Source organism: Ciconia boyciana, chromosome 7 (genome assembly GCF_034638445.1).
Source record: "Ciconia boyciana chromosome 7, ASM3463844v1, whole genome shotgun sequence".
Lineage (NCBI taxonomy): Eukaryota > Metazoa > Chordata > Aves > Ciconiiformes > Ciconiidae > Ciconia > Ciconia boyciana.
This window is the reverse complement of record NC_132940.1, coordinates 68062033-68077624: the sequence shown is the minus strand read 5'-3', so window position 1 is coordinate 68077624 and position 15592 is coordinate 68062033. Positions and strand designations below refer to the sequence as shown.

Sequence of the window (15592 nt, the reverse complement as noted above, 5' to 3'; positions counted from 1 at the left end):
TGGCCCCGCCCCTATATAAGGGGCGGCCTCAGCACGGCCCCGGGAGCGCGGCCGCCGTCTCAGCGCCAGCCGTTCCGCCGAGCGGGCGCCATGGCAGGTCAGTGAGCGCGGCCACACCTCCCCGCGGACGCCCAACACGCGCGCCGCGACTCGCGGCGGCCGCTGGCGGCGCGGGCCGCACCGGCGGGGCCGCCACGCGCTCCCCGGTCGCGCCCCGGCCCAGCCGCGGCGCGGGAGCAGGGCGGGCCGCCGCGGCGCCTATTTTTAGGCGGCGGTGCCTGCCAGCGGCGGCTGCCGGGGGCGGGCTGCCGCCGCGAGGACGCGGCGAGCCGGTGCCGCAGCCGGTGGGGGCGGGGGCTGCCGGCGGGGGGCGGGGAGGCGGCCCGGCCGGCACCTCCGCGCGGTTGCAGAGGGCGCTCGCGGTTCGGCCTTGCTGCGCGCCGCCTGCCTCGGTACCTGGCCCGGGGCTCTGCCCCTAACGGGAGGGATGCGGCCAGCGTGGCGGGGGGGGGCAGGAGGGTCCGAGAGGCCGCTGCGGCCCCGCAGCGGCCCACAGGAGAAAACCTAGCCCTCTCCTGAAACGGCCCAGAGAGCGTGTAGCTTCCGTGCGCTCCGCTGCTTTACAACGAGCAACTCCTTGCCGCCGCGCCGAGCATGCCTGGCTCTTTTTCTTCCGGACTTTTTTGTTCCCGATTCCTCTCTTACCTGAAGCTGTCAGGGGAGGCAGTTTCACTTTCAGATCTGGAAGGGTGCAGGAAGTCTGGTGCTCTGCCCCCCGATGCACGTCCTGATTAGATGCTCCTGTCTCCTTAGGAATCCTGTACCCCAAAAAAGATGAGATGTACTAGTACCGAACTCAAAGAACAGGGGAATAGGCACACACCTATGAACTCTGGCTATGCCTATGAAAATCCTTCCGGGGAAGCTTTAAAACGTCTGGGGCAAGCACTCTAGTCCCCTTCCTGCGTGCTGTTGAATGAAAGATTGCTCCTAGCTCAGGCTTCCAGGATGCTCTTAGGTGTGTAAGGGCTAGTGCAAAGACTCTTGCGTACAGATGCTATAGCCTATGAACTGGGCAGCCAAAGATGTCTCTGAAGTAGCTTGGTTTTACCTGGATAAATCAATTATGAAGCTGTGCAACCGTCTCGCGTTCTCTGTGGTTTTGCAGCCACACTATTACTAACAGTTCAGTATGTTTCAGGCATAACAGTGACTGCTCTGCAAACATACCCTACTGTGGAGGAAGCGTTTACAGAGAATGGAGAAGGGGGAGAGGATGGGAAGGGAGACCCACACGACTGAAGTACTTCTGGTTTAGGTAGAATGGACTAGTCTCTTGCAGATGTAACTTCTGCATTAAGCAGCAGCTGGTCTTGCCCAAATTGTAGTATGGACTCAGATATAACATGTCTGAATGTGCCTGTGAATGTACTATAGAGAAGGTATGAAGTAGAACGTAGTTTATTCAAAACGTTGGAAAGCTGTACTCACTTGGATGCTCTACAAGTTGCCAGTATCCTCCTCCTGTCAAGCAGTCGTAAAGTTTCCTACTGCAGTTGGGATGGAATAGGGGGCTTCTTAGCCTTTACTCCATCATTAAATTGACTTTATTTCTCTAAGACCTCTGCATGTGCATACTCAGTTTCAGTAAGATGAGGAGACATGGTAGAAGTATACCTGCTAACAGTTCAATGAAAAAGACTAGTCTTTCAGTGGCAAGGTCACTTTAAGAATGTCTTATACTGCTGAAAAAAAGGACCCCAACATTCAGATGAACGTTGGGTACAATCCCACTTTGTCTACACTGCATTTTTTAGTGAGCTGTCTGTCAGCATAGAGTGGCAGACTTCTATTTATTGAGTAGTTGAAGAGTAACACGTATATTAAGTAATCAAAAATGCTGCCCTATTAGGAGGATGTTCCCACTACTTAAAATGCTACACGCTTGCCATTTGTAAAGCTTCAAAGAAACACAAAATTGCTCTGTAGACTTGCTGAATTATATGAGCTATTACAAATTGGTAGCTAAAGTGAATTGAAAAAAAAGTATTCCTGGCATTGTAGAAGCTTTTTTGAACTTTGTAATTGACCACTATAATCTAAATCCCTTGGGACTAGTTGGTTTTGCTGCTAAGCAAAATAGAAGGTTTTGTAGCTGGTCTGTAGGGCTTGCAAACCAGGTTTGCAGAGCTTACAGACAATTATGGTACATGACTTTCTGTTGTCAACTGTTAAGATGGTATTAAGTTAAAAAGATATTGATGATGACTGTCTCATGGGCTGAGGAGTTGTACCAAACAACAAGCTCTCTGAAAGTAGAGCAGTCACTATTTTAATCTTACTACCAGACTTGATAGTAAGCCTCTAAGTGCCCAGAACCCTCATTCTCAATCCTGATCTAACCTAGTTAACAACTTCTGTAAACAAAAGAAATCACAGTTGCTAAAATAAATTTGAATGTGAAAATCTGCTCTTGAAATTCTTAGGAAGAAACTATTTTGTTGATGGTGTCAAAAATAGGTTGGTGGAAAAGAGCACACTTCTTCATAAAGCGCTGTAGCTTGGAAAGGAGTACTACATGATGATAGTTAACGGTGAACTGAAGAAGTTTAGAAGTTACTCATTTGCTTTTGTCAGTCCCACCCTGGCCGTTTAAAACAACATGACAATTGAAAGAATGCAAAGCTTGTATTATATGGCCTCAATAAGCAGAATACAGCAAAGTGATCCATCTTAATCTATTTTTAAGATACAGCTGGAGCAGAAGCTTATACTTTATAGTAACAATCCAACCTTACCTCTTTCTGCTTGAAGAGCAAAAACTGTTGCTGCAGGTCTTAAATTGCTTATCATATTACTGGCTACTTCTCATTTAAATCTTGCGTTCTTGTGATAGAGCTGCAACCATGGGCTGCAGAACCACTCATCTGCAAAATCCTGAGCTAGCAAAACTTAATACTGTTGTCCAAGATCTATTTCAATGCTTACTTTCATTTGAAAATGAAACAAGTTTTAAGCTGCCCTAGCTTCAGGGTTCAGGGCTGAACCTAGAGTAACTCTAACATTACTAACGTTAGACCAAATGCAAGCTCACTGACTCCCAATACTTTTAGCTTAAAAATAGTATGTTAATGGCCAAAATAAGGCTCTTCAGACCTTTTGGATTTTCTCTAACATTTGGCATGACTTACTTAACCCGTGGGCAAACTGGAACTGGTTTTCTCTTGCAACAGTCTTGGGTTTGTTTTTTTTACTGCGTTTTGCCATGTGTCAAGTTACTAATAGCAAGTATAGCTATGCACGTATAACGTGCTTCCTTCAGCCATGTAGGTAGGCCCAATACGCAGATTAAAGAGCACCTCTTAGAGGTCTCACAGCATGATTACCTAACAATACTAGGTTTCTAGTATATCTGTCTCAGAATAAAGTAGTGGATCACGCTAACTTGACCAAGTTCATTTCTTCCAGACCAGTCTTTTGTGACTCTAGCCACAAATGACTCCTATGTGAAAGGAGCACTGGTACTTGGTTCCTCCTTGCAACAGCACAGAACAACAAGGAAGCTGACTGCACTCATAACTCCTCAGGTCTCAGATCTTATGAGGTAAGGTCACTTACATACTTCAAACTGCCACAGTTCCTGCTGATGTGAAGGTTGAGAAACAGAAGTTAAATTCCTTAATAGTAACCTTCTAAAACTCTGGAAGCTTAACAGCTAAGCTTAGCAGAATTCAACTTGTGCTATCTGGAATTCTGTAAGTTCTTCAAACATGAAACTGTTTTGGTTTTTTTTCTTCCATATGATGAGTTAACAAATACTCTGTAGTTAGAGCACTAAACTGTGACTTGATACTGATATTTCAACTGGATCTTTGCTCTTTCGTAGCCCTATTTAGAACTGTCCAATAATACGATATTGCCTGTCCATTTGTTAGTGCCGTGTGTATGCATGTGGAGGTGGGAGTAGGGGACTGGTATTTATTTGTCTTGCAGAAGCATTCCAGATTGAGATAATGTAACACAAGCTCTCTTGAAATCTAGCAGACACTTCAAATCACATTTTGTCATGAGAGAAGAAAATGAGCAGAACTAAAGTAGTACCAAGTACATCAAATCAGCAGATCAACAGAGGCATCTAATGAGGTCACCACAGTACAACAAATGAAATTAACAGGCAACTGCTTCCTACAGCCTCTCTAGAATAGTCTCAGTATGGAGCGGACTGGGTGCTCTTTCCACACGTAAGAGGAGGGTAAAAAACCAATTGACTTAATAGCTATACGAACTACAGATGATAGGTCAAGATTCTCTACATGGGAAAGTTCCTTTGAAAAGATCTCTCAGTTTATAGAGACAGTAGAGAAGTGGCTCAATAATAAATGGAGTGACTCTCCCTGGAGTCTCTTGGCAGCTAAACAGCCTTATCAATATAAAGATGTTACGTACAGGAACATCCATTCTAGCCTATTTAGGTGAGCGTGCTCTTTTAAGATGAATCATAAATGTGCTTATGTGCTAGTGTAAGCAAGCCAGCTAGTACTGTGCCTTTAGACCAGCGATACCTACCTACCTAGTGGTGTAACTGGAACTTGCATTTCTCGCTCTGCATCCACTAACAAGGTATGCCTTGAGTTCAGAAGCAACTGTCCATACCAAACTGTCTGTATAAAGACAGCCTTGCAAGGCAGACTTCTTAAACTCATTTTACAAGCTCTGTGGCTCAAATTGTACTGATAATTGCTAAGCATTCAAGATACACTGTAGAATAGTGAGACCTCACAGATGCTTTGTATTTTAAGCAGCATGAACTCCTTAACCTCTCTTGAACTAATGATAATGCTTTACTGACGGTAAAGCAAAGGTTGGGTATCTGCCACAAAATTTCACTACACTGTCTGAAAGTTTAAGTGTCACCTTACTGAACGTGATCACGGTGAACGTGATACTGGGCCAAAACACTGCTGTACCCACAGCCATGATTAAGTGAGTCTTTAAAACTTTATCCCATAAAGTTTTAGCAACTGAGTCTAGTCAGATGTCCCTAACAGTCACAAATCCAGAACAGTGTCATAACTATTGCACAAACTTCTGTTTCAGCTATTTAGGATTCAGCTACTGTCCTGCTCAAGCTGCTCCAACAGCTTCCCATTTCTTAATTGCCTGCTCAAAGTAGACTGTTAACTTGCCAAAAATCAGAGTCTGGCTGAAAAAAAGCTTTGTGGAAAGCTGGTACTACGTAGCCATGATCTACTGGACTTGGTAGCAATGCCAACTAAAGCCCTGTTTGCGGAAGAAAATAACCCCAAACAAACTTCTGTTCCCCAAGATGTGCCCATTACAAACGAGAAGCCTTGAAGCAGACATGTGTACTTGTGCATTCCACCACATGCAGTCAGCTCATACTGATGGCATAAGAAATACTGCCAGGTTCCCCGTTGTTCCGCTTCTCTTTATGGAATCTGTCATGTGGTCTGGTGCTGGGATAACAATAGAACTAAATCTTGGCAATTGACTCTTTCCCCAGGAAAGTGCTGGAAAAAGTCTTTGATGAAGTCATACTGGTAAATGTCTTGGATAGTGGGGATTCAGCACACTTGGCATTAATGAAAAGACCTGAGCTGGGTGTCACACTAACAAAGCTTCACTGCTGGGAACTGACGCAGTTTTCAAAATGCGTTTTCATGGATGCAGACACAATGGTAAGTGGTCATGTCTCATGGTACCCCTTAATGACCTGGTATGGGGGTTGTTTTTGGTTTTGTTGTTCGGGATTTTTTGGGGGGAGGGGGAGTTGGTTGCTTTGGGGGGGGTTTTTTAAGGGAAGGGGTAATAGAGGTCTTTTTGCTATTTGGACTAGTAACTCTAAAAATGTATGTGCCTTTTTTATCTAAATTAATTGTAATGTAGTCTGAGGGGACTATCTCCATGAAGTATTGTCTTCCATAAGACAAGAGCATTGATATGAGAACTTTCTTTTGTGTCTTAAGGTAGATGTGAAAATCCATTAAAACATGATACCCCAATTCCCAACCTAAAAACCAGAAAATTTTTTACCCCCTTTACAACTAGGTTTTGTCAAATATCGATGAACTTTTTGAGAGAGAAGAGCTGTCTGCAGCACCAGATCCAGGCTGGCCTGACTGTTTTAATTCTGGAGTTTTTGTTTACCGACCTTCCATTGAAACATACAATCAGCTGTTACAGTTTGCTACAGAGAAAGGCAGCTTTGATGGTATGTATTAATTTGATTTCAATAAAAGTTGCACCAAATTGGTAATAGTGCTTGGGATGGCTCAGTAACTATATACATGTCATGGGGACTCTCTGTGATAGAATTCTGAACTCGGTGTAACTACACAGAAATTAGATCTTTCTCACAATAGAGGCTATCATTACAGTATGTAGTAAAACTACTTTTTTCAGACTCATGAAATTAAAAAAACCTAAGAGTTTGGCCTCCAAACTAGTAGCTGTAAGCATTAGCAATGTAGAATCATGTAACAAGAAATCTTAAGATGTAGCAAGCACAGTGCATGCATTAGCAAATGAAACTGCAGTACTATGCTTCATGCATCCCTAACACTCAAGGCTTGAATGTTCTATGCTAACTCAAGTTGCTGTGGAAAAAAAATAGTACTGACCAACTTGAGTGCAGCTTCAGAGAAACAAACATTTGAAGATGCAACTATCTTCATATGCCATGGGATAGCTTCCTGTCATTATAGGGCGGTGACCGTCTTTTTCCCAGTATCGAGTGCATGTAGCCTTGACTGCTTCCCACTATAGGTCACTTGGGATTGGCCACTGTGCCACATTTAAGCTTGAGAAGCCAAGTTCTGCTGTCCTGTAAGTCTCCTTACCAATCTCTTACCATTGCAGTAAACACATGTTGCTTGAAGACTGCTATAGTTAAAGGCTTCTGAATGACCGTCACTGTCTCCTGTCACTAAACTTCATTATGTAACTACTGTGATAAAAACAAAGTCTAACTGAAAAAGCTACAGAAAATAACATAAATAAGACTATAAAATGGAACTCTTAATAGAAGGTAATTAGCCAGCCTGTTGACTTACCTTTCAGTACTTTGTAAAAAGCAAAAATTCTGGATGTCGCTCCTAGTCTGCAGAATAATCCCTGTTGGTGCGTGGGCTCCTATATGTGGCCTCCTAAAGAACATTAGTTGCAGTTGGATGCTTAATGCTACCATATGAATAAACTCTAGTGAACGTGAGTACTGCAATGTAATGAAGGGTCTGTCTACCTCGCTACTGACAAGGTAGCAGCTGGTAGCTCTGGGAGTACTCTCAAATGCTGGGTAACTTGATTACCAGCTATGCCAAAAGCTGCAGCATGGTACTGAATTGTTGCATTAAAAAAAAAACAAACAACAAACAAACAAAAAACCCCAAAACAAACCCACATCTTTGTGCAAACTGACTGTTGAGTAGCTCCAGGAACATCTGAGACTTGGTGATTTTCTCCTCTGAGCTTTGTGCTTGTCTGCTAGCAGACCCCATCTTCTAGGTCTAAGGCCCCTGCCCTTCAGAGGAATAGAACTACTTCCACAATATACTTTCTGACTTTAGCTTTCAAGCCACACAATGGTGAAACTTCCTCAATGTCCTCAACATGAAGCAATTGTTGCAGCTCTTAACAGCAAAAATGGTGGGTTTACGTACCAAATTTCTAGAACTGTAATTTGTACTTCAGCTTTAAAAGTTATTCAGTTTTTATTAAATGGTAGAACTGATGTGAGACCATGGAGACTTACACTACCTGCATAAGCTGCTGCTGAGCTCATGAACGCAGTGGGAAAAAAGGGGATTTAAACTTAAATTGATCTAGACAGTAATAAAGTTCCTAGGAAACTTTTTATAAGAGAAACACCTGTGAAGGGTCACTGCCCTTAATAGGACCCAAGGATGCAAACTCAACAAGCTACCGAGCTATGCGTAATTGAAGTCAAGCTCTAAAGTTTTCACCCCATCTGCAGTAGTAGTAACTAGGGAATGCAAGACTTTCCGGAGTATTTCATGTTTGTAACAGCAGACAGATGCCTCCTGTGTAATGCTGTTGTCCAGAAATGGTACAGTGATGGCTACTTAGTAGACAACTATTTTTGTCTATTTGAACTTTACCTTTCTAGGTAATGAGGAATATGTCATGCAGTAATTCTAGATACCATATAAAAGTAGTGGAGGGGGAAAAAATTTGGTTTTAAAAGAAATCTGGTAGTACTGATACCTTAGGAATGTTGCTATTGCTTTGACAATCCTCTGGCTCTTTAGCCTGGGATCTAAAAGAGTTGCTTTTACGTATAAAGATATAATGCAGCAAGACTGCATCTGTAGATACGCCACTAATGTAACTACCGCCTGATTCTTTCACCTTATGTCTAAGGTCCAGTTTATACAAGAAGACCACTGTTGAAGTCTGAACTAGGACAGCTAAATGCTGCTTTCAGTGGCTGCTTTGGCACAAATGCATGCAATCTGAAAAAAAGCAGAGTGTAAAAACAATCTGAGTGAGAGAAAGGCCTATAGAATAAGTTAAAGATATTGTTGCTGCCCCTTCAGTTATGAGCTATCTGTTCTGAGAGGGCATCCCAGACTTTCTTCTCGTAGATGATCTTATTGTTAACATATGCATTCTTAACACAGCATTGAGTTAGAAGTTAAAATGAAACATAGCCGAGTAAAGACCAGAGGATTTGTCTGGTTTCTCTGTTCTCTTGTGATGGGCACAACTTCTTCAAAAGTGCTTTCCTTCCTTTATGGGTTGAGAGGCAAGTCAGAGGTTTGAAATTACTTGACTGAGTCTCTAGGCAATTTCTCACTCTGCAATCTGCATGTATGCTGACAGCTGTAACAGGATAATTTAGAATTTATATTTGTCAGTGTACTGTCTGTACATCTAAGTTTATGCCCAGTGTCTAGATACTTCAGCTGCAAAAAGCAAATTCTGCTCAAACAGCAGTGAGGGTGTAAACCTTAGTACTGCCCTAAATCTAATCATAGGCCAATTAAAAAAAACAACCCTTCCTGAGTCAGCAGTGACTGAGTGCTTTAGAAAATTAAAGATTAAAGTAAAACATTGTCTCTTTTCTAACTAAGCTATCCATTTACCTACTCTTTAGCAATGCTACTTGTGAATGCAGTTACAAGTGAAGGGGAAGACAGCAAATGAAAGTTGAGGGACTCCCTTCAATCTCCTTCTTAAGAGGAACTATTAGCACTTAGTCTTTAAGCCTATTCACGGCAATAAAGAATGAATGGATATAAATAAGTAGCTTTTACTTCTCAGTAGCTGCTTATAAACTAGTCTGCTTTGGGCCAGAGGCTTTTTTTTTTAGCTACTCTACTATTGACATACCAAACAACTTCAGACTCATTTGACCTCATTACAACCTCTACTTGCAAACCAAGAGGTGACCTCTCCCAACACAGTAGGTCTAGCCATAATTTAGATTGTTATCCTTACTGAGGGGTTAGTCAGCAGCTTTTTAGTACAGAACTAGGAATGCCTATTGCCTGTTAAAGGATTTGATGAAGTTTTACTAGAGTTGTCACCAAGACTGAATGTGCTTTCCTTATCATATCACAGTGTAGGTAGATGCATCCAGGGCTGCAGGTCTAACAGACCACTGATACCCTAACTTTGGTGTTGAGATGTTGGTCATGCATCTGTAAGCATAAGTAATAAAACTAATTGCTGGCACTTGGTCTTCTGAGCTACAGCTTTCCTGAAGCTGAACAGTACTCAATTGTCAAGTCCTGTTTTTTGCTGCCTTACACAGCTTGAGCTTAAGGTATAAAACAAACCGGCAGGGTTTGTGAGCAGCTTGCTATCTTTTAGCAAAAGTAACCCCACACATACTACCTCCTTCGTTCTCTGCATTTTTTGGATTTTCAAAGGCTGCAGGATTTACAGGGTTGTTCACAAATAGAACTCTAGCGCTCTATGCCAAGCTCCTACTGGACATGACAACTGCATTACTGACTTTTAATTGTTCACCAAATCACAATCACCAAAGTGAAGTGATTGAAAAAGATCCTAAGACAGCTACCTGATGCTTGTAGCCTATTAATGCTCTCTCTTTCAGGTGCAGATCAGGGGTTATTAAACACCTTCTTCAGCAGCTGGGCAACAACAGACATGAGCAAACATCTACCATTTATTTATAATTTGAGCAGCACTTCTGTATATTCCTACCTTCCAGCATTTAAAGCGTAAGTTCAAAATTCTAAGGAGACTTTCAAAGCTTATATAAACCAATTTCTTGTAACAGAATGAATAGGCACAATGTGAACTTACACAATTTTTTTTAAAGGGAGAGCATTATTGTCACTAGAAGAAGGTATAGTTTCCACTCTAAAAAAAAGTTGAATTAATACTAGTTAAATGAATCATCTCATGATAAATGCAGAGAGAAAGCTGTATCTGTAGCTTAAACCACTCATCCCTGGTGGTAACACTGAAGTTGATGTAGAGTAAGCACATTTGACAGGTCACTTGCAAAAGGAAGAACCACTACTCCACTGTGGGATACTGTCTATTACAGCTCTCACCAAAGGCAGTAGCTCTTGAATCAGCTTGAGCTGAACTTCAGCATGTCACTGGTCGTATTGTTCCCACCTAGATAAACTTGCCCTTTCCTCACTCAAGGTACAAATACCCTAAATACTTAGGGTATTTAACAACCAGTAGTTACTGTTCATCTAATCGATGTATACTATTCAAATAAACATGGTGAACAAAGACTTGTATAAAGCTAGAATTCTCTCTCAACAGTCTTTCTAGATCTCAGACAGTTCCTTAAGTAATAGCAAGATGGAGCAAAGACTACAGCCAACCGCCATACCATTGCATGTTTCCTGTGTAAGGAAAACAACTGTATCCTCCCTAGCCAGCAGTATTAGATTGGGCATGTGAGTAAACCATATGTCAGTGGTAGGGTCACTCAAAGTGTTATAATAAACACAGGGGGAAGCGGAAATGTTACACAAACTCTTACTCATTAGGAGCTGCAAAAGTTGGGGGGGTGGAGGGAGAGTACCAATTGCATAAAAACAATCTGATCTCTGAATGACATCAGGTTAGTAGTGTCTAAAGCAGCAGCTAGCATAAGCAGGACTGTTGCTGGCTCAGGATCAAACTATGTCTTGTGATCAGAATACCATTTGAAATCCTGTCATGCTAAAAGTGGAACACTTATTTAAAGAAATATATGCAAGCCTAAGAATGACTAAGTAGTTGGATAGCATTTGATAAGCTAACATCTATTGTAAAGTATGTCCTCTTTCCATGGCTGGCTGGTTGTTAGTCACATGACCTTAAATGTACAAATGACCTTGTTGCCACAAAAGTCTGATTGGATTTGGGGGCTCCTGACAAAAATTCCATTTAACTGATTGAATCAATTGCCTAACTGAATTCAGCAGACCTGCAAAAGTAGAATGCTGGAAGTGCAGCCCTTTTAAGTAGAATGCCCTGCTCAATAGGTGGAACAATTTCCCTTGGTTAGATCAGCAGCTACACTCCTGATAATCAGCAGTTGGAATAAAGTGAAATTTAAACCTACTGACATCAATAGCTAAGTTTTTTGCAGCTTTGTACAGCGAGACTAGATTTCACAGCAGTCTCGGTAATCCTTTTTCCAAAGGAAAATGCCAATTCATGACAAATGCTCTCTAACCTCAAAACATTGATGAAGGACTTTTCTGGGAGACGGGGAAAGACAGATTAGTTGCTGAGGCCAGTGTGGACATAAAGCTTCCTAACAGTTGAGCTTAAATGTCAAAAGAAAGTATTGCAGATCTAGAAGGTATCTAGAAAGCAGATACTGAAAACATTGTAGAAGCTTGGCATCTGTCAACTGTTGTACAGGTCTTAAGTGGACAGAATACTAAGAGTACGCTTCTCTGTTTGCAGCAAGCGTAACGTAACACTTCTGAGGCATCCTCTAGCTTAAATAGCCTTGATTTTTAAACAATGACAGATTTCCTCAGAACAGCAGCAGCCTAAGATGAAGGAAACTCAGGCTGTTAAGTAGTGCTGTGACAACTAATAAAACTAAGGTAGTCCTCTTATGCCAAATCTTGACATATGGAGTTTAAAGTTAAAGCCAAGGAATTGACCTCTTGAAGGCAATTTTTTTTTTCTCTTGCAATTACTTGCAAATACTTGACCTCGTTTCACACGTGCATAGGTTTTCATTCTGCAGTAAGATCAGTTGCGTTCAAAACATTGAACATGAATAATGAAACACAGTCAAGGATCTTAAAATAGTACAAAACCCCCACCCAAATGCACACTGCCTTGTTTTGAATATTCTAAAGTTTTTGAAACACACCTGCATAGTCTCCGCATGTAAAACTCAAACATCTGAGTCCTGGTCAAAATGACCAGGGTGAGATTAACAAAATGTTAGACAAACTAGTTTGGCATTATTATCCATTTTAATCTTATTACGTTGAGAAGAAATCCCAACATGTGGTGCAAGCTGAAGGAGGTGAGACAGTCACTGTTACTAGAGAGACTAGTATTGCTTGTTCAAGAAACTGGCCGAAGCTGAACTGTAGTTCTGGAACCATAGAAGAATGGAATGAATGCCGTCTCTTTCAGTATTAAGTTCTTTACTTCAAAAGGGGTGCATCTCATCTACACTCTTAATGCAAAAGAACATACTGGTAACATTTGGGACAAAGCTAGAAGTCCGTATTGAAAATGGAGTTAAAAGAGTTTTAAAAAGAAACAAGCAAAAAAACCCGCCACCACAAACCCCACTCATTGCTAAACTAAGGTTATTTAGAAAATAATGGTTGGATGTCTAGCAAGACCCTGCTGCACCAAGATCAGAAGTCCTCCAAAACACCTAGGTTATATAAAGCTATTATTTTGCAGGGACACGGTCTTCCTGCAGCAGGGCCTTCCAATGATCCTTTTCTACAGGGCTGTAAACTGAAAGGGTAACTCTAACGCTGACCCTTCTCTACATAATGCTTGTAATGCCTCATGATCTGGATCACTGACTTTGGAGTAGAATCTTTTTCACTTTTAAAACCAGTTCCGATTGCAACGGCTGCTCGAGACTGCTCTCTCCTGAGCTATGGACATCACTCTACCTAAAGGCTTGAGTTGGCTGTAAGTACTTAAATAACCCAGACCATTAGGTTTTTGGCTGTATCCTGACTAGTGTAATGTAGAATTCTGTTTGCATTTTTTCTGTTGTATAGCAATGCTTTCAGTCCCAGTAGGCATTGGCAGTTTGATGTGTTTAACCTCCTAAATATATTCATATTTCTGTTTTCTGGACACCTGCAGAAACTTCAGGTTAAAATTTGTCTGCCAGTCAAAACTTGCTTTCTAGACACCTGCACAAACTGTGGGTTCTAACTTTTTTTGTCCAACAGGTTTGGTGCAAATACTAAAGTGGTGCATTTCCTGGGAAGCACAAAGCCATGGAACTATACATATGACTCCAGAACAAAAAGCATAAAAGGCAACATGGATGACCCTAAAATAGTTCACCCAGAATTCCTCAACATGTGGTGGGATATCTATACAGCTAATATTTTACCATTACTAGAACAGCATGGAATTGTTAAAGAAACTACTACAGGTGTAAACATGGTATGTGCTTTACTATTCTTGTAGAAACTACCTCAGTATGGATGACAGGTTCTTTACCATTCCACTGATCTCTCTTCCCTCTGTCCATGTCAAAGCATGGGTGTGGTTTAGTTTGTGGGATGCAGGGTTTTTTTGTTTTGTTGTTTTAAGCTTGGAATAAATAATACTACAGAAGAGAAGCATGCTATAGTGGTCTTGAACGTAGCTGTCTGCTTGCCTAAAACTATGTAAGTAGCTAATGGTGCACCAGAAATTATACTGTAGTAATGTCTTTAATACATAGAGAAGGGCCCTAACTCCTAATGTGTTGCAGTAATAGGTTAATAAGGTTCTCAAGCAGAAGAACCCCAGTTCAGCATGCAATATGTACATACAGATCTTGCATGGTGAAACAAAGCTAGGTAAGCCTAGGATAACTAGAGAATGAATACTTACGTAAACTGGCAGCGATGAATCCCAATACTTACCAAAGCCAAAGTAACACTTCTCACTGTCATCTGACTCTCTCAGTTTGGTAGCTTGCACCTGACTGCAGACTTCATAGTCTTAGCTTAGTACATGGGCCAGTTTAAGTTCTCAACCTTTCTAAGACCAAAGTTACTGATCTCTTAAGATGTGCTTTCTCTTGTTAATCTTACATCTTTCTAACAAACTATTTGCAGCTATCGGGCTTGGTCTATACTCTGGCTTTCTCTTGTGGCTTCTGTAGAGAGGTATGAAGAACTTAAACTTTTCTTTTTTTTTTTTCCCCCTCCCCTCCCTGCTAACCTCTGTAACTCTGCTTTGTTATTTTGCTAGGAAAGCTGCACAATCCCTGCCCGCTGGCAATGCTTGCTGCTGCGCATGAGAACATCTACTTCGTTGTCCCATTCTATGGCCTGTTGCTCACTTTAGTCATGCAAAGTATTTCTATATTTTTACTCTGCCTTTCCTTTTAGGCAGAGGTTACAGAGGCAGTGTCCCACATATCAGTATCAGCACCATCACCAGTATTACCAACTGTATCTTCAGAAGAACGCAAGGAACGGTGGGAACAGGGCCAAGCTGACTATATGGGAGTGGATTCCTTTGACAACATCAAGAAGAAACTTGATACCTACCTTCAGTAGAAATGCCTGTCTCAAACAGTGGTGATGCAAGGACTTGTTCCAGAACTAACAGCTAGAAAGGTGTAGATGGTGGTCAGTTACACTTGCTAGTAGCTTGATGAAAAACTTCTTGGCTGAAGGCCTCTGCAGTGCTACAGATGAAGACTGAGCAAAAGCTAGGAAGCAGAATTCCTTGGGCCACCTATAACTGCCCAATTTCCAGTTCTCCCTACTAGATAAAACCAGGTATTTTCAGCTTAAATTTTCTTCTGTTGTGATCAATTGGCTCAACATATTCCTTGAAACTGGGTTTGTTACCTTGCCTCATTAAGGTGATTAGCATTGATTCCTTTGCTTGCTGTTTTAGATGTAAAATCTAGTTCATGGGATTGCTCATACACTAGAGTGGTAGCCATTCTGCTTTACCATAAATGTATTCATGACACTGGGACACATACAGATGTAACAGTAATAGCACTGCTTTGCTCTTCCAGTCACAATTGCACTGAAGTTTTGACCAGGTTCTTACGCACAGTGCCTACAGCATGGCAGAATGCATTTTTCAGTTCTGTATACTACGGGACTAGTAAACTGAGTTTTATCTGTTACTTGCAATGTTGCACTTGATACAAAAATAAAAAGTTGTCATGCATTTCTGGCTTCCCTAAACTCTTGAGCAATTTAAAAAAAAAAAAGAGGGAGCTCTGAAGTAGTCTAACCAAAATATTCAACCGGTATAACCCTTCAGCTTTGCTAACCCTACTCTAGCTACCATTAGCAAGTGTCCAGCTTTTAGTTCTGTAATTATTTACAGAGCATATAGCAATTTGCCAGGGAGCTGTTTAGGGCCAATCCCCTAAGTATAGGACAAG

The 15592-nt window shown here is 41.6% G+C and overlaps 1 protein-coding gene across 2 annotated transcripts; it reads left to right on the top strand.

Moving 5' to 3' along the window:
- GYG1 (glycogenin 1) lies at window positions 1-15372 on the top strand. 2 transcript variants are annotated; one of them, XM_072867159.1, is made up of 7 exons: window positions 1-97; window positions 3469-3604; window positions 5525-5699; window positions 6070-6232; window positions 10103-10229; window positions 13413-13632; window positions 14571-15372. In XM_072867159.1, exons 1-7 carry the CDS (start codon window positions 91-93, stop codon window positions 14739-14741), a joined length of 999 nt encoding a protein of 332 aa, XP_072723260.1. In that variant the 5' UTR covers window positions 1-90; the 3' UTR covers window positions 14742-15372. The 2 variants fall into 2 exon arrangements, with proteins under 2 accessions (XP_072723260.1, XP_072723261.1); XM_072867160.1 differs by lacking the exon at window positions 14571-15372 and adding an exon at window positions 14431-14564.
- The last annotated feature ends 220 nt before the right edge of the window (window positions 15373-15592 follow it).